At 46.2% G+C, this 27,647-nt stretch overlaps 1 protein-coding gene across 2 annotated transcripts; it reads right to left on the bottom strand.

The window, feature by feature from the left end:
• Nucleotides 1–1,580: 1,580 nt before the first annotated feature.
• On the bottom strand, nt 1,581–21,772 carry Eif4h (eukaryotic translation initiation factor 4H). 2 transcript variants are annotated; one of them, XM_050166133.1, is made up of 7 exons: nt 21,611–21,772; nt 10,220–10,407; nt 7,882–7,946; nt 7,696–7,792; nt 6,807–6,866; nt 3,866–4,003; nt 1,581–3,363 (listed from the first exon to the last, which is right to left on the bottom strand). In XM_050166133.1, the coding sequence occupies exons 1-7, from the start codon at nt 21,667–21,669 to the stop codon at nt 3,224–3,226; spliced, it is 747 nt and encodes a 248-aa protein (XP_050022090.1). In that variant the 5' UTR covers nt 21,670–21,772; the 3' UTR covers nt 1,581–3,223. The 2 variants fall into 2 exon arrangements, with proteins under 2 accessions (XP_050022090.1, XP_050022091.1); XM_050166134.1 differs by lacking the exon at nt 6,807–6,866.
• Nucleotides 21,773–27,647: the final 5,875 nt, after the last annotated feature.

Genomic DNA, 27,647 nt, shown 5'->3' with positions numbered 1-27,647 from the left:
CCTTCCTTTGGCTTCTTCCAGCCCTGAGTGCACGTGATGCAGACAGACAGACAGACAGACAGACAGACAGACAGACACACACACACACACACACACACACGAGAGCGAGCTCCAGGAGACCCAACACCCTCTTCTAGCCAGTGCAGGCACAAAAAGTCACAAAGTATTGTAAAGCACCACAAACCTGGTCTACAAGAGCTAGTTCCAGGAGAGGATCTCAAAAAGCCAAAAGCAAACAAACAAACAAAAAAACCAACAAAAAAGCCAACACCACAAAACCCTCAAAATCACCAAGACTCAGACTCTTGAGAGACAATATGGCTCAACAGAATGAACCCAAAGGAAGAGCATTTTAGCATGCTGTTGTTCTGTGAATCCAGTCTAAGAACCCTGCAGAGGTTAAAGTGTGGCTCAGCTGTGGTATTTTCATGTAGCATATAGGCCTTGCCTTCAATTCCCAGGAACAACAAAAACAAACAAAACAGCCAGGCAGTGGTGGCTCACACCTTTAATCCCAGCAGAGGCAGGTGGATCTCTGGGAGTTTGAGGCTAGCCTGGTCGAGTTCCAGAAAAGCCATGGCTGTTACATTTTTGTCTTGAAAAACAAAAATAATAAATGAATTTTAAAAAAAGGCAGAGAATGGGCTGGAGAGATGGCTCAGAGGTTAAGAGCACTGGCTGCTCTTCCAGTGGTCCTGAGTTCAATTCCTAGCAACCACATGGTGGCTCACAACCATCTGTACTGAGATCTGGTGCCCTCCTCTGGCGTGCGGGTATACATGGAGGCAGAATGTTGTATACATAATAAATAAATCTTTAAAAAAAAAGAAGCAAGAAAAAAAAAGGCAGAGAAATCAATAACCACTTGTCTGAATTCATCTCAGGACCATCAATATGCATCAACAGAGATGGTTCAAACACTGTGAAAAAGTGTTGGGATTAAAGGTATGCCACTATGCCGAAGACATATATTTTACGTGTAAGGGTGTTCACTTGCACATGTATTCATGCCTGATGGTGGTCAGAAGAGGACACCAGACTTCCTGGGACTGGAATTATAGATGGTTGTGAGCTACCATGTAGATGCTGGGACCTGAATGTGAGAACTCTGGAAGAGCAGTCAGTACCCTTAACTCAACCATTTCTAGCCCTCAAAGGCCATTTTAAAACACAGTCTATCACAGACCCACGCCCCAGGCATTTATCTTCCCATCTCTGCATCTCCAGCACTGGGACCATGGGGGTGCGCTGCTGTTTTACATGGATGCTGGAGATGCTTATACAACAAACACTGTCCTTTAAGGACTGAGATGACTGGCCTCTGTTACCAGGCTGCACCCCACTCTCTTCTTTTGAGGGTCCAAGGATCAGGCCTCAAGCAAGGCCATCCATCACTGGGAATTGAGACGGATGGACAGAGCACATTTAGTACCACAGTGCTTGCCTAATAGGACCAAAGATGACAGCAAAACTCTTTGAATGGCTGAAAAGCTGCACTGAACCTGCCACCTAAATTACTTCTAATGCCCTCAACAGCACACAAAATTCAACTTCACAAGTGGCCAGAAAGACACAGTAGATGTTACGTAAGGTTCTCTTTTATTTAAAAGATCATTCACAAAATACCATATCCATAGACTCACTTTCTGTCATAGAACTGAATGTGTTAAGTGTTTGGAATTCCATTCTTACAGTCAGCTGGGCGCCCAGCAGTGTGATGGACGTGCCTGTTCTGTCTTTTCCGCATTGGAGATGGATTAGATCATCTGAAAGCATCAGCTTTGATTACAACCACGCAATGCATGTCTGTCTTAAGTTAGGTATTGGTGTTACACAAATGGTTCTTATCTCAGAAGCAGAGAAGATGGCAGGCGAGGGAAGGAGTGAGAGTTCTGTAAATTGCCGAGACCTTGCGACAAAGACAATCATAAGCCAAGGGGAAGGCTGGCAGGAAGCTGCTAGCTAATAAGCAAGCTGCGCACTTCTCAGCCCCTCTCCCTAAGGCTCTAGTGGCTGGCTGACCCCTAACTGCTCCAATCAGAACAGATGGGGACTTGGTGCCAAATCATTTTCCATTTGTTCACTCACAGCTGTTCAAGATAAAAGCAAAGCCTGATTCCCCTTGCTCCCAAGTCAGTGTTCAACACTGTCTGTGGGAGCAGGGGTCTGCCCCACGGAGGAGGCAGCAAACCTAGAGGTTTTTAGACACCCAGGTACCTAGGGTCTTAACAGCTGTGTATCTATCAGATAAAGTGCCAGACTCTAGGCCTTGAGCTGTGGTGGGGAGCAGCCTCTGTGCTAAGCACCCCGGAGCAGACAGACACAAGGGAAAGAAAGAGCGCAGACTCAGTGCAAGCACAGCTGCCCAGTGCAGCTCCAGCACCACCCCTGCTTCCCACGGCCTCAGCTGTAGGAAGCGGATTGAGCTGCAGTGGACTGCACCCCCAAGGGGCCTCCATGGCCCAGGAAGAGCAGGGAATGAGCTTGCACTTGGTCTTAAGAGCGAGCAGGAGCAAAGTCACATGGCCACTGGCACTCAGGTCACCACCAGTGCAGAATGTCCGGATTCCCCTGTATCCTTCTGGCCTGTTTGACAGGAGCCCGCTGTGCCTGAACAGGCTGCTGGGGCAGGTGATAGGCCCCCAACACAGTGGCCTGTTAGGACCGGCAGGCATGTTTCCTTGTTTTAAAAGCAAGGTGCCTCCAATTCTGCACGCTCATCCCAGCTGGATACCAACAAGTCATCACCAGCCACCTAGCCAGTGGCTCTAGTTCTTTCCCAGATGCCACAGCAACACAGAACTCGACATGCAGGTTGGAGAGAAGCTCCGAGAAAAAGCAGAGGACAGCACGCCCGGAGTGTGGCTAGGGCATGTAAAGGAAAGAAAGAAAGCAAAGAAGGATGAAGCAGCACCTCAGCCTACCTTCCACACACGACCACCACACCCACACCGTGTGGGAAGGAGCAGGGAGAGGGCAGGAGAGAGAGGGAAGAGAGAAAACAGAAAGAAAGCACAAAACAGGCACTAGATAGATATAGCAAAGCCAAGAATGTACTAGAAACCACTTGTTAACAGCTGACATGCACTCACAAGCTCTGTGTTTCCGCTGTAAGGAGGACAGTGCCAGGTGGGAATGGGGCCTGCAGGGCGACCGGCCGCCACCAGGCTGGGCTGTGGTCTTGCTCCAGCTCCCCCATGCCCCATTCCCTCCCAATCTAAGCTCATTCTTGCTCCTTCTGAACCACTTCCTCTCTGGGCCTGGCTCCCCCGAAGATGGCTGAGTTCGGGTTGGCTACTTGGTTGAGGGGTGTTGCCACTGTCCGAGGTTTAAGCTGCAGCCGTGGTCTCTGTGCTCGTTCCTCTGGAGGACAGAAAAGAAGGTAGTTTATACAGAATGGGCTCCATGCCATACACCCAGGCAGCTAACCAAACTACAGGAACTTCAATGACCCCAATCCTTTGTGACAGGGCTTCACGTAGCCCAGGATGGCCTCACACTTTCTATACAGCTGAAAATGACACTGAAATCTGGATCCTTCATCCTCAACCTACCCCTCCCCAAGAGCCAGGACTATAGACCACTGAGACAGACCTATCCAATTTTCAAAATTGACTCTTACAAGTTTGGTTAAAATCAACGCAGGGGCTGGGCGGTGGTGGCGCACGCCTTTAATCCCAGCACTCTGGGAGTTCGAGGCCAGCCTGGTCTACAAGAGCTAGTTCCAGGACAGACACCAAAGCTACAGAGAAACCCTGTCTCGAAAAATTTAAAAAAAAAAAAAAAAAAAAAAAAAAAAATTCAACGCAGGGTTAAGACAGGTTTTACAGGGGGTAGATATAAGTCCTAAGAATGTCTGCCATACCTTCTGTGGGTTCTCTGAAGTCCATATTGGAGCCGCGCATGGGAGGGCCGTCTCGAAAGCGACTCCCCATTGGAGGGCCTGCTCGCCGGTCTCCAGGGCGACTGCCTCCCCTACCCCCTAAGAAGTCATCCCTGTAGCCTAAGGAAGAAGATACTGAGTTAGCAATTATTTACACTATTACAAAGAGACAAACAATAGTCTAGGAACCAACTCCAAATTTAATGTTTAGTTTGTCTGAGATTTTTCTAAATTAAGTGCATAAAAATGTGCACCTGCTGGGTGCATCTGGGGATGGAACCCAGACCCTGTGTGTGCTAGGGAAGCATTCTGTTGTTAAGCCACGACCCTAGTTGCTCAGTGATGCTAGGAAAGCAGCACCCCCTTTGACATGGGGTGTCAACTAGCAGTAGCCCTGGCTGATTTCCAACTCAGACCCTCTTGCCCCTGCTTTCCTAGTGCGGAGATTAAAGGCAAGCACCACATACAAGAGTTAGTCAAGCATTCTGCCTCCAAGTCACAACTTACCCCTCACTGGGGGGGCTCTAGGCAATTGTTCTATTCCACTGTCCCTACTGCTGTGTGGAACACTCAGAGGGAACCTCACATTGCCACAACTCTGTACGTGCTGAGAGTCCACAGCATAAACTGCAGCTCATGTAAGAGATGCTGAATTCTCAGCTACAGACGGTGTTTCTCAGAGACAGGACTATTCCCAGGTTTGAGGCCAGCCAAGATCACACAGGAAACCTCCATATCAGAAACAAACAAAAAACCCCCACCATCCAAAGAGCTTGCTGTTCTCAGTACTGAGTTCAGTTCCTTGTATTCACATCTGGTGGCCCATAACTAACTACTTGTCAACTACAGCTGCTGGGAATCTGGAGCTAAAGACTGGTCTCCCATGGGTTCTCATGTGGTGTCATAGATTTGTGATCCTACCACTGGGGAGACAGACGGTGGATCCCTGGGGCTCACTGTTGGCTGGCCAGCCTTGCAACAGGTAAGTTCTGGCCAATGAGAGATGCTGTTTCAAAAATAAACGAAGAGAGGCCTTAGCAAGTGAGGGTGCTCACTGCCAAGCCAACATGTTGCCCTGACTTCTTTCAGTGCCTGGTTCCCAGTGTAAGAAGACATGTCTTTTGAAAACTACCCTCTGACCTGCACATACATACACAGAGGCTTGTGTACACACAGAGAAACAAAAATTAAAAATATCTTCTTTAAAGCCAGGGGAAGTGGTACATGCCTTAAATTCCAGTGCTTAAAAGGAAGATGGATCTGAATTTGAGACCAGCCTGGGCTACACAGTGTTCCAGGCAAGCAAAAGTTACATGGTGGGCTCTTGTCTAAACAAACAATTCCCCAAAATAGCACACAAAGAGCACAAGAGAGTATTCAGACAAACATACCCGCTTTCCTTTATTTGAATTCCCTTTGCAAAGTAGAAATTCCACTCCTTGCTATTCTTCATGGTTTTCTGAGTCAGGGTCTTTTTTTTTTTTTTTTTTTTTTGGTTTTTCGAGACAGGGTTTCTCCGTGGTTTTGGAGCCTGTCCTGGAACTAGCTCTTGTAGACCAGGCTGGTCTCGAACTCACAGAGATCCGCCTGCCTCTGCCTCCCGAGTGCTGGGATTACAGGCGTGCGCCACCACCGCCCGGCCTCTGAGTCAGGGTCTTAACTATGACTCAAACTTGAGTTCTTCCTACCTCAGTCCCCTGGGCACTGGGATTATAGATAGGCCACACAACTTACATTTGTGGGAACCAAGCACACAAACGGTGCACATATACAAACACCAATACACATAAATCTTTTTTTTTGTTGTTGTTGTTTTTTTTTTCGAGACAGGGTTTCTCTGTGGTTTTGGAGCCTGTCCTGGAACTAGCTCTTGTAGACCAAGCTAGGCTGGTCTCGAACTCACAGAGATCCCCCTGCCTCTGCCTCCCAAGTGCTGGGATTAAAGGCGTGCGCCACCACCACCCGGCTAATACACATAAATCTTAAACAAAATCCCAAACCCCAACCCCAAACGGGAAGGTTATGTAGGAGACATGGACTTCTACCATGGAAACCCTTAGTTCTCTTTACAAAGTCAAGGTTAGCACACTGGCTGTCAGTTCTGGTAATGGAGGTGTGTGTGCAGGTATGGTGCAGGGCTTAAATTCAGGGCCTCTCTTCACATGCTTAACTACCTACACCCAGCTCCTATGGGATGTTTTCATCTACTTTCCTGCTGCATTCATGACAGAGTCAAAGTGAGGCAGGAAGGTTCTGGTCACTAGTTGCTCATTTTATGGCTCAGTCACCCTGCTTTTTTCTAGGACCTAAGGCTCTAACACTGTAGACTAGGGGTCACCACCCTAGGACCTGCTTTCCTTGTATGGGCTGGCTCTGACACATGCTGCACACTTCAGTCAGAGACCAGCTTATACATAAAATTACAGACTTACTGCATGCTACTGTACTTTTATGAATAAGCTCATTTCTGACTGGCTACAGGACTTTGCATTTGCCTGCCCGCACCCCCACACCTACTGACTGACAGACATCCTCTCATCAACCTGGATCGGCTGAGAAGGGATGTTGAAGCAGAGCCTATCCACAGATCCACAGCTCCATGTTCTTCAAGAAAAATATTGGCCATCAGGATCCATAGCACTGAGGTTTCCCGGGCACCTCTGGAACCTTTATGCTATGTCATTTCTAGAAACGCTGCTAGTTCTTTTCGTACCACATATGAAACCACAGGAGCTGTCCTGACTCTAGCCCAAGCAACATGCTCAGGGGAGTCTCTCTACCCAGTTCTGAGAGGTTTAGTGCATGCCTGGAGACCTTCTGGAGTCTCACTGGAGAAGGAGTTAAATCTGCCTAGGCTGAACACTTCCAAGAAACAAAGGACAACAAGGGACTGGGGAAGAGTGAAATGTTTAAATACTGATACCAGAGTTGAAGTCATCCCGGGAATCCCATCCACCTCTAGATTCTCGAGAGCCACCCATTCCTGAGGACACACACACAAAAAAGATCAAGTTGAGGTCTGTGTTGGTTAATTGGTTGCCATGACACAATCATTTAAAAAGGGAAACCTTAATTGAGAAATTGTCTCTATCAGATTGACATGTGACTCTGTCTGAGTAGACATTTTCTTGATTAATGATTGACGTGGATGGACTCAGCCTATTTTGGGCAATGCCACCTGTGGGTAGGTGAGTTTGGATTGTATACATCAGGAAGCAAGCTGAGCAAGCCAGTAAGCAGCATTCCTTACATGGTTTCTGCTTCAGCTCCTGCCTTGGCTTCCCTAGATGATGGACTGTATGTAGCCAAATAAATACTTTCTTCCCCAAGTTGCCTTTGTCACAGTGATTTAGCAAAGAGAAACCTAACTAGGATAAGGCAATGATGCTGCATGTGCTGGGTCGTTTTATGCCAACTTGACACAAACTAGAGTCATGAGAAGAGGGAACCTCAATTAAGAAAACGCCTCTTAAGACTGGGCTATACAGGAGCTTGTAGGAGGTGCCATGCCTGGGCTGGAGGTCCTGAGTGCTAGAAGAAAGCAGGCTGAGCAAGCCATTGGTAGCAATACAGTAAGCCTCCATGGCCCCTGCCGACTTCCTTCAGCGATGAACAGAAGTTTAAGCCAAATAAACCCTTTCCTCCAAGCTGCTCTTCATCACGTTGTTTCATCCCAACAATAGAAACCCTAAGTCACTGCAGAAGTATTCCAAAACCTAAGCTCTCAGGCAGTGCTCAGTAAGTGAGGCACATGAGTAGCAAGCAGTGTGTGCACACAGCAAGTTGTGTCCACTTTTAAAACAGTCAATCACCTCTATCATCGGGTCCACCTTTCCTGAATCCAAAGCCACCTTTATCTTGTTTTCTGCCTTCTGCAATGTCCACACGAAGTGACCGGTCACCCAAGAGCTGAGGACAAGAGGAAAAATACTTTATGTATTAACACGAACACATACCTCAGGCTCCTGCCTGGGCAAGGGGAAGTTGAGGATACTTACTGCACCGTCGTACGTCAGAGCCTCCTTCAGGGAATCCACCTCATCAAATTCTACATAGCAAAACCCTGGAAGAGAACAAAAGCTACCTTATACACACATTCTGGACTCCAGGCCTGCTGGAGTCTCATTAGCATCACTAGACACCACAGCCCATAGTGTACCCTTTGGATGACCTCAGAACATGCTAGTATACCCACCTTTCAAGATGAGGTTTCATGTAGCCCAGAATGGCCTCAAACTTGCTATATATAACTAACTAAAGATAACTAGAATTTTTGATCCTCCTGTCTCGATCTCCCAAGTGCTGGGATTATAGGCATATACAACCATGCCTGGTTTATGTAATGCTAGGCATAGAACCCAGGGCTATGCACATGCTAGGCAAGCACTCTACCAGCTAAGCCACATCCAAGCCCTTAATTATATTCTATCAGGTAGAAAATGCTAACCTAATAGGCACTGAAACAGCCAGTGTTTTTATAATGCGTCCCCCTCATATATATAGCAGTGCTGGGGATAGAATGCAGAGTCTTGTGTATGTTAGGTAAATGCTCTGCCATAGAAGCATGTACCCAGACCTCTGCTTATAAGCTTTAACTGCAATTATTAAAACTTTTCTTGGGACTGCTGCAGAGCTGTCTGGCTTCTGGGTGATCTTGTTTAATGTCATCTAATTGGGAGGCAGACTTCAGACTCAAATTAATACCTACAACGTTTTGAAGGAAGGGGTTCATAGTACCTATTAAATTCCTACTTTTTGTTTTAAGCTAAGAAATATATCCTTGGCAACAGGATCACATTTTCTGATATCAATGGGCTAGAAATCTGTTTTTTTTTTTTTTTTTTTGGTTTTTTGAGACAGGGTTTCTCTGTGGCTTTGGAGCCTGTCCTGGAACTAGCTCTGTAGACCAGGCTGGTCTCGAACTCACAGAGATCCGGCCTCTGCCTCCCAGAGTGCTAGGATTAAAGGCGTGCGCCACCATCGCCCCGGCTAGAAATCTGTTTTAACAACTACATCCCAGACACCGACTCTGCTGCCCATTCCCTGTGATGTCTAAATCTGGATTAAGTACTGCTTAATGTGTATACCCATGTGCTCACGATTACCTCACACCCCTCCTCACACATCACTCTCGGAAAGACTAAACGGTGCTTGGAAGATCTGAGCCAGCAGCTGCTGCTCCACTAGTTGTTAGAGCACACCAACCTGCAGAAGACCAATGGGAGTCTTCTTCCCTAGGTGAATTCAGCAAGGGTATCTGGGTTCCAAGTTTAAGGAGGCAATGACAGCACAGTCACATACCTCAACCTCTAGAGCTCTAACTCAGCACAATGTTCCAAGAGACAGACCCCAAGACATCCAATACTGGTGCAGCCTGAAGCCACGTTGACCCATAAACTTTATGCAAATTTGGTTTGCTCGTGTTTTTAGCATGCAGAGATTCCCTAATTTACTACATTTTATATACTATGCCCAGCCGCAGGGTTTGAAGCAAACAAAGCCTATACAAAGCCACACTCACATACTTTTTGCTTGGCTTTCACAGGGTAAGTTGAATGAACCCAGGACAGCATGCACTTAGGACTGGGAGGAAGGATATGTTTACCCATCTTTCCCATCCTCGGCCCATTCAGACACCACTGTGCAGACACCAGCTACATGTAAAATGAACTAGCCCTCCCAAATATATTCTAAGTTTCCCAAGGGAGTCTGGCACCACTGAGGTTGTTTTCAGATAACAATTATCAGGAAGCCACCAAGAAAAACAAGACACTGAGAGGGAAACTAAAAGTTATTTTCAAGGCTGGAGAAGAGCAATTGTTGACTCTTCCAGAGGGCCAGGAACATCTCAACATCCACATTGTGGCTTACAACTATCTGTAACCCCAGATCCAGGCACTCTATCAGGTTCACACATGGTGCATATACATACATGCACGTATGTAAAACATTCATATGCAACATAAAAGTAAAGCTAATTTTAAAAGTTGTTTTCAGGGATGTACAGGCACACAGATAAAAATTTTTTTTGTTTTGTTTTAAAGTTGTCTTTAGTTTTATTGCCTCCTTTTCCTCTGAGATAGCTCCTGTGCCTGTAGAGACAGAACTATATGAAAGCTGGGCAGACAAAACCTGGGGATATGTACTACAAACTACAATCATAAAACACTGTTCTCCCAAGGGGACAGCGTTAAAGGGAGAGGTATGGTGATTTCTGCTGGGGACCAGGCTAACATGGGACACACACACACCAGAGCAGAGCCTTCTGGCTCACTTATTTTCATTCACACCTCTTAACCCTCCACATCCACCCACAATAAATTCCTCAAAACTTACCTTTAAATTTGTCCGTATCTTTGTCTCTGACTAGCCGCACACTCCGTATGCTGAGATCCTTAAAGATAGCATCTATGTCACCCTGAACTGTGTTAAAAGGGAGATTTCCTACATAAGCTGTGTAGGGGGGCTCTGTGGGCAGCTCCTTCTGGCTTCGGGATCCATGGCCACCAGCACTGCCACGGGACCTAGGAAGAGAGATACACAAGAGTTTAAGGCTCTTGACCCACAATCCTCCTCATGTTCATCAAAAAAGGGCCTGATTTAGACGACAGAAATAACCATAGAAACACAGAATCTAAGCAAACACTACTAGATGCCCCAAACATACCACATCGATGACAACTAACTCCCTTGCTGGGCTAGAATCTGTATCTGCAATGTTTATATGGTAAAACCTAAGTCAATACCCTCCATACATAATAACTCAAGAGCCTGAAGGCAAGATGACCACAAGTTCAAGACTAGCTTAAGTTCCGTAAGACCCTGCCCTTTGGGATTGGGGGAAGATGGGCTGAATGACTCAGTCTAGATCTCTGGGGCTCACTGGCCTTCTAGTCTAGCTGAGTTCCAGGTTCAGGAAGAACCAGTCCCAAAACTAAGCTGGAAAGTGACTCAAGAAGACACTTGCTATTGACCCCTGGATTAAATATGCAAACAAATAAACCAGAGAGCAGGGCATGGTGGTACACGCCAGTAACTAGGAGGCTGAGACAAGAGCAAAGCCACCCTGAGCCACAAAACAAAAAACCAGGACGGATCAGCCAGAAGAGATGTGAGCAATTTCTTTTCCTAGGAGGGACTACTACATAGCCCTGGCTGTCCAAGAACTTATTATGTAGTCTAGGCCTCAAACTCTTCCACCTCTGCCTCCCCAGGATGGGACACTAAAGCCACATGCTACCATGCCCACCTGGGTTTAGTTTTTATTTTTTTTTAGTTTGATTTTTGGAGACAGGGCTTCTCTTGTGTGCTCTGGATGTCCTTGGAACTTACTTGCTTTGTAGATTAGGCTGGCCTTGAACTCAAGAGATCTGTCTGCCTCTGCCTCCCAAGTGTTGGCATTAAAGACACGTGCCATCATATAATAAAGCTTTTATTTTAGATGTATTTATGTGTAGGAATGTTTGGCCTGCATGTATGTATACGTGCTACATGCATGGTGCCCACAGAAGTCAGAAAGGCATTGGGTTCCCTGGAGTTACAGATGGCTTTGAGTCATTATGTGGGCACTGGGATTCAAACCCAGACCCTCTCTCTCCAAGCATTCTAAAAGCTCCGAGGCAGCTATCCAGACGCTGAGTTTAACACATTGGTGCTACAATAATTTTTCTTTACTGCTGACTAGTGACCACAGAATGCCTAACAAATGTCAGGCATGGTGGCCCAAACCTTTAATTTAATCCCAGTACTACTCGGGAGACAGAATAAAAGTATCTCTGGGTTCCAGGGCAGCCAGAGCTACAGAGAAACCCACCTTAAAACCAAATGCTAAAGGGGTTAAGAGAGAGAGAGAGAAGAAAGAAAGAAAGAAAGAAAGAAAAAGGAGGGACGGCGGCTGTGTGTGTGAGTGAAAGAGGCCCCAGGAGAGATGGCTCAGAGGTTGAGAATACTGGCTACTCTTCCGAGATCCTGAGTTCAATTCCCAGCAACATAATAAATAAATAAATACATAATAAATAAATCTTAAAAAGCTGTAGGTGCATGTCTTTAATCCTAGTCCTTGAGACAGAGGACCATGTCACGTTCACAGCCAGTAGCCTATCTCAAGATCCCACCTCAAACAACACAAACACCCCACTGGTGTGTCACTCCCCAAAGGAAGCTCTGCAGCCTGAACTAACAGCAACAGAACAGGCTTATGAGGGCTGCAGCCACTTCTCCCACCTCCCCACTCTCCCAAGCTTATGTAGTGTGTAACAGCCCAACTGACTCAACCCTTTGACACTACTCCATGCTCCTACCTCCCAAAGTGTCTTCTGAATATTCTTAGTAAACTACTTTAGAACTGGGCTGTGGACACTAAGCTATCACCTGAGCATCTGAAAACTGCACATTTACTAGCCCTTTAATCAAGGCTCAGGAGATGAGCAGCATTAACATAGTCAAGTGGAGCACTGCTGGCACCGCTGCAGCCAATGGCAGGACACCACACTGCACTTGACTCACCCTTGGTATTCCGACTGACCTTCTAAGGACCTGACAGGAGGTTCACCTAGCTGTGATGCTGTGTGGGTGGCACACACAGCAAGGATATGCTAGACACAGGGATGTGACTCACCCCCACTAGGGTAGGACAGCGCAAGCTCATCACATTACTCCCAAGCACTGTTTATTTCTGGAAGTGAGCTCATGAGTATATGGGTATTATGAATAAGGGTTAGTAATAGTGAACACCTGTGTAGGAGCAAGGCCAGGAGTAAGGTAGCCAGGGTGGTGATCCTGCCTGGCATGGTGACCCACACCTTTAACACCAGGTAGATCCGAGTTCAAGGCCTGCCTGTTCTACAGAGTTCCAGGATAGACAGGCTACACAGAGAAACTCTCTCAAAAAGCAAAAGCAGTGGGATTCACTTCAAAGCCGTAAGTAAGGGGCAACTCGCTCGTTGGGGAAGTTGAAAGAAAGCACAAGCAGCACTATGAAGAGTAAAACATCCAGTTTCCACAACATCAGGTACCAAAGAGTTGGCTTGAGACAGGATTCAAAAGTCCAGACAAGCAAGCCAGCACCTTGTGCAGGGGTTAGCATGTGTAAACCATTCTACAAACAAGTCCTTAGTATGAGCCTGGGCTACATGTTCAAAGCCTGCCTAGGAAAGCAGATTTATTGCTGATGTTGGTAGCTTGGAGTAGGACCTCTACCAATCACTTCTCTGTACCTCAGTTGTTTTTGGGTTTTCCCCTATGAAGTCCAGACCGGACAACCTTCCTAGTGGCTGGGATAAAGATACACACCATGCTTCCGTTTTGCCTGTTACTTTATAAATGCTTAAAATCTGTTTCATAAATGAATTTCATTGACTATAAACTACTTAATAAATACCAAGTGCCATATAAAATTTAATAACAATCATAGAGTACTCAAGGTTAGGCTGCCACACCCGAGGTTATGATCTGAGCCTGGCACTTGGAGATGGTAGAGAGAAACGGAAACTGGTAATGAGGTAGTCAAAGAGCAGATCCTAGCCCTGTACCCTAAAACCCAAACCAGATCTGACGGTCACAAATTCCCAGGCTCTATCACATGGTACCACCAAGCCACAGCTGTTCAACAATCATTAGGAACAGACCAGTGATCTATGACACAAAGGGTATGTTGAAGGAGCAATAATAATCCAGGAAATCTAACTTTTATCTGCCAAGTGTAACCCAAATCCTTTAGGCTGTCATTTTTCTTCACTCCAATCAACCAAATAGTGAATGTCTGAAAGTCAGAGCAAGGAAGCTCAAGGCCCAGCCCTGCCCTCTAGGCAGGATTCTGGAAAAGGACAACAGTGTACTTGGTGATGAATCCTGGGGCAGGACAGCTGGGAGTATCTTCCACAGCACCAGGAACTCACTTTTGCAGATGGTAGACTGGGGAAGCAAACTAAAATGGCTGGTAAAAACATGGAGATTACTACAGAAGAAAAATCAGGTCCAGCACTAAGTAAAGGGTCTGCCTAGCAAACTGAAGCCCTGGGTACCGCCCTGAGCACAGCATACATCCAAAGAAACCAATAAAGGAATAGATATTATTAGAGGCTGAATCCAGTTAAGTAAATGAAGCAGAAAATCAAATTGGTCCAACTAGCCTGGTGGCACACATCCTAGCTACACACATAAGAGATGCAGGTTTCAAATTAGAGGCCAGCCTGGCAACTTAACAAGACTATCTCAAACAAAACAAACAAAAAACTCTAAAGTTAAAAAAAAGGGAGGTAGGGGTAGGCTAAGAATATAGTTCAGCAATAGAGTGTCTGTCTAGTATGGGCAAATCCCAAGGCTCTATCCACACCAATGCATAAAAATTAAGCATGGTGGTGCAAGCCTGTAATCCCAGAGTTAAAAGCACACAGGAGGTAGAGCATGGGAGTTCAAGGTCACTCTTGGCTGGGTATTTGTGGAGACTCAGTCTCAGAAGTACATCAATATGCCAGGTATGGTAGCACACCCATTTGATCCAGCACTCAGGAGGCACAAGTAGGCAGACATGAATTCACACTGGTCTATCTCAATAGTCTCCTTTGTCCAAATCTTTATTCTTTCGTCTTGCTGTTTCAAATATCCCTCCCACAAAACTGCATGTGTTAAGCCAGGCAGTGATAGCACACACCTTTAATTCTAGCACTCAGGTGGCAGAATCAGGCAGATCTGAGTTTGAGGCCAGCCAGGACTGCATGGGAAGACCCTGTCACAAAACAAACATACAACTCCTCAAAGACAAGCCTCCCATCATCACTCTTACTGCATAGGTTCTGATGATCCACAACATTCCAGATTATCAGTGTATAGTCTACACTCAGCTTGCAGTTGGGCTTTGCACAAACCCAGACAGTGTCCAAACCAGATAATGCCACTTCACCTTGCAACTACAGGCAAAGAACAAAAGTCCCTGTCTGTCTGTCTGTCTGTCTGTCTGTCTGTCTCTACCGAGAGAAAAAGAGGTGAGGCAGGTCTGTGATACACCCCTGCAATCAGAGCACTTGGGAGGCTGGGGCAGAAGATCAGAAGTTCAATGTTGTTAAGTTCATGCCTAGACTACAAACCAGTCTGAAACAAATCTTTTTTTTTTTTTTAAGACAAATAATTTTAAAATTGTGTGGGGAGGAGAAAGAAGACCTATCAACAAGAGCTTGACCACCTCCCTCTGTTTGAAGGGTTGGAAACCCTACTACTGATGCCTGCAATTTCTGATACTATATGCACTTTGGGATACTTATAAGGAATGTGCCAATATCTCCAACTATGAAATGTTGCTGAGTTTCCAAATCCAAAACACACCTGGCATGGTGGCCCAAGCCTTTATAATCCCAGCACTAGGGAGACAGAGACAGAATTGCTGTGAATTCGAGGCCTATCTGTTCTGCATAGTACATTTTAGGGCAACCAGGACCAGAGAGAGACCCTGTCTGAAAAAGCAAAAATGTATGCTCCACCAGTGCTTATGGGTTCTCTTTTGTTTGTTGTCTAAGATAGTTTCGTGTATCCTAGGCTGCCTTCAAGTTATTAGTTATGCAGCAGATGACCTTAAACTTCTGATACTTCTGCCGCCCTCTAACGCTGGGGTTACAGACATATATACCACCAGGTGATTTACCTGGTGCTGGGAATGGAACCTAGAGTGCATACATGCTGGTGCATACTCCTAAATGAGCTGTATCTCCAGCACCCACACATAAATTCCTTATCAGTTATTTCCAAGTACTCAATTATTTTACTAATTATTAGAGAAAATTCAAGGCTGGTGATGGAGTGGATGGTTAAGAGAATTTGGTACACTTGCAGAGAACCCAGGCTCTAATTACCCACATCTATCCCAACTGCAGTTCTAGGGAATAGGGAATAGATACCTTCTTCTGACCTCTGACAACAGACAAAACATTCCTAACACACACACAAACACACATAAATAAATCTATCTCAATCTAGTAGGGACAGCAGCCTTTAATCCCAGCACTTGGAAGGCAGAGACAGTCTCTGAACTGAGGCCATTCTTGTCTGATTTATACATTTTCAAGCTAGTCAAGGCTATAGAATGAGACCTCTTCTCTACAAAGCAATAAAAATAAAAGAAAAAAATTATTTTAAGTGTATTGGTATTTTGCCTATATGTATGTCTATGCGAGGGTGTCAGATGTTGGAGTTCTTAGTTGTCATCTGGGTGCTGGGAATTGAACCTGGGTCCTCTGGAAGAGCAGTCAGTGCTTTTAACCGCTGAGAGATCTTTCCAGTCCCATCTAAAAATATTTTTTTTAAAAAATTGCATTATGCTTTTTAAAATAGATTTTTAAAACCCTCTTTTAGAGAAATCCTACTTAGAAATTTTCTTTTTTTTCAACAGGGTTTCTCTATGCAGGCTGTCCTATAGACCAGATTGGCTTCTAACTTTAAGAAATTCTACCTCCCAAATACTAAGATTAAAGGTATACACCACCATGCCCGGCCAAGATTAATAAGACATTTGAAAAACAAGGGAGGCTCATGCCTGTAATCCCAGCATTGGGGGTTAAGGCAGTTGAGTCCAAGGCCAGCTTGGACTACACACACAATAAGTTTCATGCAGTTTAACCTTGTCTTAAAAAGAAATCCAAAAATATAACAAAGAAATGGGCAGGTTCCAAGTTTAAGCACTAAAACAGCGAAATGCGGGGGGGGGGGGATAAAACAAGACATTAAGGTTTCTTTTCTGTTTCTTTTTTGAGGGAAGGTCTTGTTACATAGTCTTACATATTCTATACATATGTACCATGTTTGTCTCTTCATTGATCCCCTTCTACTTACATGTCATGGATGCACTCACACACATACTTCTAGACTCTGCATGAGACAGACTGTCTTGTCTTTTTCATGTTCCTATGAGGCTTCCCCGCTTCCTTCAACTTAGGTCAGCTGCCCCTCTCCTCTCCCCTCAACGTGGCTTCAATTCAAAGGTTTAGAGGCTACCAGGGAAGACATCAATGTGAAAATTCTAGTCTTCAGGTGACATAATGGGGTGGTAGTGATAATTAAACGGATGAATAAAGAGTGCTAATCATTCAATAAACATTATCTTCTGTGTTTTGGGCAGTGGGACAGCCTTGCAGCCAAAGTTTCTGGACTCTGTCACATATTAGCCAGTGAGGTAAAAAAATAAAGCAATTACAGCATCAGAGGAAAAAGCAATTTCCACACAGCTCAGTATTTTTCTCTTCAAGACAAGGTTTTTCTGAATAGTTCTGGCATTTGCTTAGTATACCAGGATGCCCTTGAACTCAGAGATCCACCTGCCTCTTGCTCCCTGGTGGTGGACTAAAATGTGCTTCCACTTCTGTTTTAAACACACAAGGGACGTACTAACTCTGAAGTTACGTGAGGTTTACTACAAAAGGCACTGGCTGTTGTTTAAGCACTTCAGCTGAGGCTATAAGATTGATGTGAGGACAGGCCAGCCTGGGCTATACATTGAAATTTTATCCCAAAAAGTCAGAGGGGATGTTAAGAAAAAGAATAGAAGCCCTACAAGGCTCTCAGGTCAGAATTCTAAGTTCCTTAACTGAAATCTGACAGCGATCTTTGTTGTTTTTTTGTATAGGGCCTATTGTAGACCAGGCAGACCTTGAAAACCTCTTGCCTCAGCCAAGAGGGGAGTGGGTAAGACTACTGGAGTAGGGCTGGAGAGATGGTTCGGTGGTTATGAGCACTGACTGCTCTTCCAGAGGACCCGGGTTCAATTCCCAGCATCCACACGACAGCTCATAAGTATGTGTAAATCCAGTCCCTGGGCGATCTGACACCTTCACACCATTGCACATAAAATAAAGATCTAAAACAAACAAAAACACAGACTACTGTGAGTGCCACCATGCTTTTTTTTTTTTTTTGGTCTGTTTTGGAGCCAGAATCTAACTATGCAGTCTCACATGTTCTTGCAGGCACACTCCAACAATCTCAGACCCCATTGTCTGAAATCCCCACCTAATTCTCATGCTTGCCAGCTTTTAATTAAGTACACAGAAGCTTTTGTAATTGTCATTAAAAATGTAAAATCTGTATTTTACGGTCAATTACCAACAACTGGAATCACTGGGCTGGAGCTGGCTCAAAGGGTTATGATTACTTGCTGCTCTTCCAGAGTACCTGGATTTGGTTCCAAGCACCCACATTTGTTTGCATCAGACCCCTCTTCCAGCCTTTGTACACACATGATACATGACACCCTGGCAAACCATCCATACATGCATAATGAAAAAAAAAAACCCAAAAAGACCTAGACCTTCAGAAATACAATTTAGGAGCAAGTTTCTGGCTAGTCAACATGATCTCCAGGTTAGCCAGGGATACATAGTTAATCTCTGTTAACCAAACCAAACAGCTGAGTGTAGTGGTGCCCATCTTTTAATCTTAGCACCAAGGAGGCAGAAGCTGTTATGTGAGTTCCAGGATGGTCAAGCTAGAAATGCTGTCTCAGAAATAACAAATCAAACCAAACAGAAAAAATACTGAAATGCAAAACAAAGTCCATTCAAGACTAAGTAGAATCAACTCTTGAGGATCTGGAGTTGTGGTTTGATTTGCTAGAGAACAAAGCAGTCCCTAGCCCTTATTCCAAGCTGAGATTGGAATAAGCCTTATTCCAAGCATCTTGTGCATGCTCAAGCTTGAGGGGAAAGCCATGCTTTTAGTCTTCACTCCTTGACAACTGCAGGGCCACACAACACGTCTACAAAAGAGGCCCGTGTCCTTCGGAAGAGGTCCATGACTAGACTCCCAGAACTTGGTAAGGACAGACTGAGGCAAGAGGGAAGATTGCTAATAATTTGAGGCCAACTGGGCCACATAATGAGACCTGCTTCAAGGCTCTAACAAAAGCTTTTGGAGAATGTGTAACTCTGAAAACCAGACTTAGGCCATAGTGTTGTCATCACGTTCTAGACTGGGAAAAAAATACCTCACACAAGCAAAATATGAGATCGTTTTTCTAATATATGCTGAAGTGTCTATAAGGTTAAAGTTCTGCACAGCGTAAGAGATAACTGCTGATACAAACATTACTAAAATAGCAATGAAAAGATCAGTCATTAAAGATATCTGGTTAATTCTACCATAACACTAAATTTCAGATTTAGATAGCTGAGAACTGGGTTGGGGGTTCAGCTCCATGATAGAACACTCCCTTGCCTAGAAAGTTCCAGGCCCGGGGTTCAATATTCAGCTGAGTGGTGAGGTAAGAGAACAAAATTACAAAACAAAAAAACACACCCAAAACAAGGCAGCCAATAGCTGAGAACAGACATGTTCTTCTATAAGACATAAACAGACTCACAATCAATCTTTTTTTACTTGGAATCCTCCTGCCTCAGGCTCCTGAGCAACTGATGCTAGTGCAACTAGGCCTCATTTCAACAGATTTTAAGAGGCAGAGGCAGGTGGATCTGTAAGTTTGAGGCCACAGCTTCAGAGAGACCCTGTCTCAAAATTAAAACCCCACAAAACCCAAAAAGACCCGCCAATCACGATTACATAGAGACACCCCCCCCTCCACCCAGCACAGCACTTAAGAGAATTAACTGTTCTTCCAAAGCACCAGGGTTTGATTCTCAGCACCTACATACATGGTAACTCCTAACTCATCCTCAGGGATGGCTCTTTGAACACTAAGAACACCAGGCAAGCAGACATATGCACAAAACACTCATGTACAAGTAAGATTATTAATAAATAAGTAATTAGAAAGAAATTGAGCAATCTACATTCACACAAATAAGCGCCAGCTGAAATGCCTGCGGTAGTTAATTCCAGCGCTTGAAGGGAGGCAGGCAGATCTGCATCTGAGGGCAGCCAGAGTTACATAGTGAGATCCTGTCTCAAAAAGAGAAAACAGAGTGAAGTCAGCTTGAAGATTTCAGGTCAGAGGGGTTTCTAAGTAAAGGGACTTTTGCATAAATCAGCTCTGAGAGAACTAGGCAAATGGCCATTGTTTTCACCCACCTGTTAAAACTTCAAACGAGTTGCATCTTAAGAGAATTTGTTTACGTTCTAATTTTTCACCAAAAAGTTGGTAAATTTGTTTAAAGGCAGTTTTCTTTTCCCTCTGAGATTGGATTCACTATGTAGTCCAGGCTGGTCTCAAACTTGGGTTCCTCCTGACTTAACCTCTATAGTCTAGGGTTTAGGTAGGAAAAGAGCCCCTGAGCACCTTTTTCAAACTAGTAAACAAACAAAAACCAACTCAAATCTCTAATATTAAATTTAAACAGGACTGCTAAGTGTGGTGGCTTTAATCCCACCACGGGGAAGGCAGAGGTGGGCTGAGTTCCAGGACAGCCTGTCTACATGGTGGGTTTCAGGTTAGCCAGAACCACACACACAAATAAAAATTTCAACAGGATTTTAGTACAAATCTGTACCTAGAAAGCTACCCCCCAGGGCATTCATGCTAACATTTCATCCAACACCTATTTATATTTTTATTAGCAAATAAAATACTCTTTGAAATACATATGGCTCCACCTTACCCCCAGCTTCTTCCTTATGGTAGCGTGAATGCTAGCCAGTACACTCCTGCCCCTAAACAAGCCTGGGACTCAGCTCCAACCCTGGGTATTTAAAGGTGATCATTCTTCACCTAACAAAAGAGACTTTGGGGGAGCCACTTGGGAAACCTAACACCACAGTAGAACTACTGTGATATTGTCCCGGGAAAGTCACCTTTTCTGTAAAAAGGATAAAGGCCAAGTGTGTCCTCCGCAAATAAGCAAGATGCTTAAACAGACTGCCCTATAAAATTCCTGTAACCGGGAATGGTTTTTTTATTTGTCAAAGCAAGTGGCTTAGGCTTGTGTATTTCTATTGTTTGGGAGGAGGCTGAGCCTACGACCTCGGGCATGCCAGACAATCGCTCAACTACTACCGAGCTACAATCCCAGCTGCTAATGTGTATTTAAAAGCGAACAAAATACCCGGTGCTGATTTTTGGAATTAAGCACCGGGAGCTTTCTATTTTCATCGGTTAACGATGGGGTGGGAGGGCGGTGATTCTAATCGTCTGCATTTTGAATACAATCAGAACAAGGCGAAAGCGATTCTTCTCCAGGGCAGGGAGAAACGACCAATTTCCGCCAGCAGACACGTAAGACCTGTCAATAAGACATCCTAGACGCGAGGGAGGCAGAGAGAAACAGACACGCACACACTCCCCACTACGGTCTATTTGTTTTGGTTGCTGTCCGCGCTCCCTGCCTCCCTCGGTGGATCCGACTGTCCCAGGATCCAGACGCCAAGCGGGAAGGGAATCGGCCCGCTCGTGGCCCGCGACCCCATCCGGTCCGCGGGGACCCTAGAGAGGGGCAGGCCTCCGCCCGCTTCCGTGCAGCAGCCCAGCCTGCCGCCGCGCCAGAGCGCGATGGGGAGGAAGCTGGACGCCGGCGCCGGTTTCCCCGGGAAACCCTCCGGCGTCGCTGCGGTCTAACTTCGAGACGGAGGCGGCGCGGAGCCGGAGGAGGGATATGCGCCGCGAGCAAGAGCCCGGCAGCCTAACCGTCGCCGGCCGCTCCCGGAGCGCGCCATTTCCAGGCCTCTCCTCGGGCCTGGTCAGGCCGCTTCACGCCGCCCGTCTCGAGTGAGCGCGGCAAGGCCGTCCCCTCCGCACCTCCACGCACTCGGCTCGGCCGACCCACCCGCCCGCCAAACCGCGCCCCCCGCCCGCCTCACCCTCTGCCGCCGCCGAAGCTGCTGTAGGCCCGATCGTCGTAGGTATCGAAGTCCGCCATTTGCCGTCTCCGCTCCTTGAGGAACCAGCGGGCCAGCGAGGAAGGACCCCGCAATATAACTCCTCCTCCCCCCTCCCGCCCCGCTACCGGGGCTGTCCGCCGCGCTGCCTGATCGCAAATCGCACGCACGCATGCGCGCGCCGCCGCGCCCGGCCTTGGGCCGACGGGGCCCGCTGCTGGCCCCGGCGCGCTCTGCGGCCCACGTGGTGCGGCGACCAGCCCCCCCCCCCCTCCCGGAGCGCTGCGCGCACGCTCTGCCCGCCGGGGCCCCATTGTGTGCTAGCCTGCTGGGTTTCACGTGTGGTTGCCTCTCACTGTCCCTGCCCCGCCCTGCCCTGTGGTCACCTCCCCTCTGGCGGCTGTTTGCTGTTATCTCTTTATTCAGTCTGGGTTTTGAGACGTGACGTCGTGGCACGGGTCCTGGGCGCTGCTTGTAGCCGGGGATGACCTTGAATCCCTGGTGTATTTTTTTTTTTTCCCCACCTCTCAAGGGCTGAGGTGTGACAGGTGTGGGCCGCTAGGCTTTCAGGTATCACTTTAAGATTTACTAAGGTATTCTAGGTCTGCTCCTCTTGGTCCCGCTTGCGCACAACACTTCAGGACAAATGGTCACTGGGTAAAACTCAAATGATGGCAACCTGTTGTAAGTGGAGAGCCCTAGATGCCCAGGGGCCAAAGGCTTGGAAGTGGGAATGGTGTGTGGATGAACAAGGTGAGAAGACACATCGTTGACAGCTGCTACAAACTGGACGCGGGGGTAAATACCAGCAATCCTAACCTAGGAAGACTGAGGTCACTGGTAGATTGGAGTATAACTTGGAGGTTAGTCTGGGCAAAGTAGTGAGTCACCGTCTCAAAGCAGAGCCCGGCGAGGTGGCGCACGCCTTTAATTTCAGCACTCAGGAGATAGGGACAGGTGGATCTGAGAGTTCAAGGCCATCCTGGTCTCCTTAGTGAATGCCAAACCAACCAGGCCTGTGCAGAAAGACCCTGTCTCATAAAAATAAAATAAATCTTCAAAACAAAACATTGTATTTGCTGTTTGGGTATTGGAGAGGGGTATGAAAGATGAGAGACCAGGTCATTTGTAGCTGCATTTTTAAGGGTGGGTAGGGTGACTCGGCGGATAAGGGTAAGGGTGTTTGCCACCAAGCCTGACCTGAGCTTCATCCCCATGACTCACATGGTAGACCGAGAGAACTGGCACCATAAATTGTACTCTGCCCACCACACAAGAACTGTGGTGTGAGCTCTCTGTTCCTTTCATGTTTTGAGTGCACACACACACACTAGCAAGGACTACATACATAGACCCTGTCTCAAAACAATCAACCAAGGTGGGCAGCTCCTAAAACGAGACACCTAAGGAGATGGTCTGAACCCACAGCTCATGAACGTTTTGTACCTTTGACACAGAGTGGCTAAGAGCATTGCGTACTGTTCCCCAGAAGACTTCATTTTGATCCCCAGCACCCATACGACAGCTCCAAACTCTAAGTCAGCTTCAAGGGATCCAACAACCTCTTCTAGCCCCCTAGAGTATCAGGCACATATATGGTACACAGACATACATGCAGGGAAGACATCCATCACATAAAATAAAACAACCATAAAAAGCCCAACCAGAATCCTGATCTGCATTGTATCTTCTTGAAATAGCAGGGAATGGCTACGTGGTGAGAATTAATGATCCTGAGACTCTTTCTAGGGCTTTGATGGAGGCTGCAGTATTCTTGGATGCTCCAAGGTATCATTGGTAAAATTGAAAAGAACTCTGTAAAAACCTCAAGCCTGAGAAAGGCTGCTGTGGGGGTCATCAGTAAGGATGCTAGACGGGCAATTGCTTCAGGTTTGAAGCCAGCCTGGGCTACAGAGGGGAGCTCTGTCAACAAAATGATTATAAAAGCAGCATGGATTTAATGTTTTGCATATATTTGCTTATTGTATTGGGGGAGGAGCCAGGCGGTGGTGGCACACGCCTTTAATCCCAGCACTTGGGAGGCAGAGGCAGGCGGATCTCTGTGAGTTCCAGACCAGCCTGGTTTACAAGAGCTAGTTCTAGGACAGGCTCCAAAACCACAGAGAAACCCTGTCTCGAAAAACAAACAAACAAAAAAAACCCCAGATGTATTGGGGGAGGATGTTGGAGGGCAATGCAGGTGTTCCTCTGCCCATGAGTAGAACACCTTGCAGGAGTGGATTTTCTCCTTCCTCCATTCGGGTCTCTGGGATCCAACTCAAGTCCCATTTATACATTGAGTCATTTTGCCTGCCCTCATAGTTTTTATTTCCCCTTAGGTATTGAATCAAGGACCTTACACATAGGGGAACATTCTTCCCCAGAGCTACATCTTCAGCCTTTTATCACTACCTTTTCTGCTTAGTTCTTATTATTTGTTTGTTTTGAGATAGGGCTGCAACCCAGGCTGGGCTAGAACTCTCTCCATAACTGAAGAAGACCTTGACTTGTTTGTTGATTTGAGACAGGGTTTCGCCCCTGCAGTCTGGTTATCCAGGAACTCATTCTGTAGACCAGGCTCAAACTCAGAGATCTGTTGGCCTCTACCCCTAGAGTGCTGGGATTAAAAGCCTGGACTACTTTTGTGGAATATTTGTGTACACTGTAAAGCCATGTCCTTGCCTAAGGCGCCTTCTGATTGGTTTAATAAAGAGCTAAAAGGCTACTAGCTAGGCAGGAGAGGATAGGCAGGGTTTCAGGGGAAGGAGAGAACTCTGGGAAGAGTTCCAGGACATCCAGGGAGAGGTGGAACAAGTCAGATACACTGTAGAAAGGGGAGGTAGCCAAGTCACATGGCAGAATATAGATTAATAAAAGCAGGTTAATTTGAGTTAGAAGAGCTACTTGGGAAAATGCCTAAGTTAAAGCCAAGCTTTCATAAGAAGTCTCTGTGTCATTATTTACGGGCTGGAGGTCCAAGAAAGTCCGACAAGAAAGTAGTACTACACACTACCATACCTGTTTTATTTATTTATTACATTTATCTACTTTTGTGTGTGGCGGGGTGTTGTGCATATGCCAAAGTGCATGTGTGGTCAGAGGACAATTTTCAGAACTCGGGTTTCTTCTCCTTATGGTGTGGACTCTGGGGACGGAACCTAGGTCAGGCTTGATGGCAAGGGCCTTTTCCTGCTGACTCATCTTACATCTTACTGGTTCTTGCTGTGTGTGTGTGGTTTTTTTGTTTTTTTGTTTTTTTTTTTTTTTGAAACAGGATTTCTCCATATAGTCCTGACTGTCCTAGAACTCATTCTGTAGACCAGGCTGTCCTCAACTCACAGAGATTCAACTGCCTCTGCTTCTAGAGTGCTGGGATTAAAGGTGTGCACCACCAGTGCCTGGCTTATTTTTTAATTAAAAAAAATCAATGTAATTTTTAAAAATTTACTGGTACATACATATATATGTACATATGTGTGTGCTCACTCATTCCCGTGTGGCAGTGTGTACACAGGACATGTACGGCGGGCAGAGCGCAGCTTTCAGGGGTCAGTCAGTCCTTTCACATTACTGAGGCAGGATCTCCCTTGGTTTTGCTATTGTACGGTACTCTGCAGGCGAGCTGGTCTTCTCTACCTCCCGTCTCACCACAGTGATGCTGCGACACAGATGCATGCCACCATACCTGCCTTTTTACACGGATTCCAGGGATGGAACTCAGGTCATCCATCAAGTTTGGTGGAAGCCACCTTCTCCCACTGGGTCATCTCCCTGTCCCTCAAGTTTAGTTTGCTTGTCAGTTGTGGTTTGATAGCAGTTACTGTAATCATTCGTGGCACAGTGATGTGTCCTATCCCCTGAACCACGGAGCTAATTCTTGATGATGCTATAGGCTTAGAATGAAGCCGGGAAAACTCCTACCACCTGAGGATGCTGCCTCTGTGGTAACCAAACTCAAGCCTTGTGCTCGTGAAGATGCCGGAGTAAGTGCATCGACTGTGTTTGAAAAACCTTTTGGGAAAGTGCTGTGCAAGGGTGGGATGTGGAGCCCTGGAGGGCTAGCCTGCATGGTGTGTGTGTGTGCACGCGCCCTGGATTAGCCTGTGCCCCAGCGCTCAGGAGGTGAAGTATGAGGATCAGAAGTTGAAGACCAGCCTGGGCCACCTGAGACCCTGTCTCAAGGGAAAGAGTGTAAGGAAATACTGTGGGTACATAGTAACTCACAGGTGCTCCCAAACTCCTGGTGCGGGTCACTGTGTAACTGCTTCCTCTGAACTGAGGGAAGAAGGGAGGGCAGGAAGCCCATGAAAAGTCCTAGGAAGCTCCTAAAATTTAGAAGCGCTGCAAGCCCGGTCCCCAAGGCTATGCTCAGTTATAACAGCAGCCACGATCTCTGGGGAGAGAAGACTGGATGAGGCAAGTCTGCTGTGTGCTTTGCAGGGAACTCCAGGGATGCAGGTTTTGTGAGTCATCCATGTTGTGGAATATTACTTTTTTTTTTTTTTTTCTTGACTGGTTTTCTCTTTGTTTTTGGAGCCTGTCCTGGAACTAGCTCTTGTAGACCAGGCTGGTCTCGAACTCACAGAGATCTGCCTGCCTCTGCCTCCCGAGTGCTGGGATTAAAGGCGTGCACCACCACTGTCCGGCGGCCAACGTGTGTTACATTTGTCTATGTTGTGGAATATTACTTAAACTATATAAAGGTGTGTTACATTTGTCTATGTTGTGGAATATTACTTTAACTATATAAAGGTGTGTTACCTTTGTCTGTTATGGAATATTACTTTAACGGTGTAAAGGTGTGTTACCTTTGTTATGGAATATTACTTTAACTGTGTAAAAATGTGTTACGTTTGTCTATGTTGTGGAATATTACTTTAACTATGTAAAGGTGTGTGTTACTTGTTCCTGCTGCATTTGTTTAACTATGGAAAGATGTGTTGCTGTTTTACCCTCCCTGCCTAAAGCACCTGATTGGTTTAGTAAAAAGCTGACTGGTCAATAGGTAGACAATAGAGGGATAGGCGGGGCTGGTGGGCAGAGAGAATAAGTAGGAGGAGGAATCTAGGCTGGAGAGAAATGGAAAGAGAACGAGGAGAGGGAGAAAAAGGGAAACACCTGGGGCCAGGCAGTCGCCAATCAGCTAGACACCAAGAAGGACATACAGAAGGAAAGAAAGGTAAAAAGAAAGAGGCAAAACACAGATGAAGAGAAACAGGTTAAGTTATAAGGGCTAGCAAGAAAGGAACATAAAGCCAAGCACTCATAACTAATAAACCTCCATGTCATGATTTTAAAAAATAATTTATTTAACTTTATTTTGTGTGTACTGGTATGAAGACGTAAGATCCTTTGGATCTGGAGTGAACTGCCGTATGAGTGCTGGGAATTGAACCCAGGTCCTCTGGAAGAGCAGTCAGTGTTCTTAACCACTGAGTCATCGCTCCAGCCTCCCCTGCATGTCACGATTTGGGAACTGGTTGGTGGCCCAAAATAAAGCCTGTTACACATCCATGTTGGGGAGGGATCGGCTTTTTGGTGGTGCAAGCTGCTTTTGAGTCACCCTTGAGCCATTAAGTAACCCGTAACCAATATCCTTGCTAACTTCATTCAATTGTTTGCGTATGGGTGTTTTGCCTGCATACCCGGCTATGCACCATGTGTGTGCAGTGCCCTCAGAGGCCAGCAGAGGGTATCAGATCCCCTGAGGCTGGAGTTACAGATGGTTGTGTGCCTCTATGGGGTCCTCTGGAAGAGCAGCCAGTGACGTTAACTGCTGAACCATCTCGCCAGCCCCCTTATTCAGTATTTTAAATAGTTTTAATAAAATTGAGGGTGTGTGTATGGGGGGAGGGGTGTGGCAGAGGTCAGAGGTCAGACAAGGGCTTTGGGCATCTGTCCTGCTCGGTCACTCTCCTCCTCATTCCTTCACTTAAACCGGAGTTAGGCTGTCAACAAGTCTCAGAGATCCCTTTGTCTCTGCTGCCCATCAGCCCCCACTGCTAGGGGTTACAGGCAT

This window comes from Alexandromys fortis, unplaced genomic scaffold (genome assembly GCF_014885135.2).
Source record: "Alexandromys fortis isolate MF-2015 unplaced genomic scaffold, M_Fortis_MF-2015_v1.1 scaffold_151, whole genome shotgun sequence".
Taxonomy (NCBI): Eukaryota; Metazoa; Chordata; class Mammalia; order Rodentia; family Cricetidae; genus Alexandromys; species Alexandromys fortis.
This window is presented reverse-complemented; position numbering and strand designations above follow the sequence as displayed.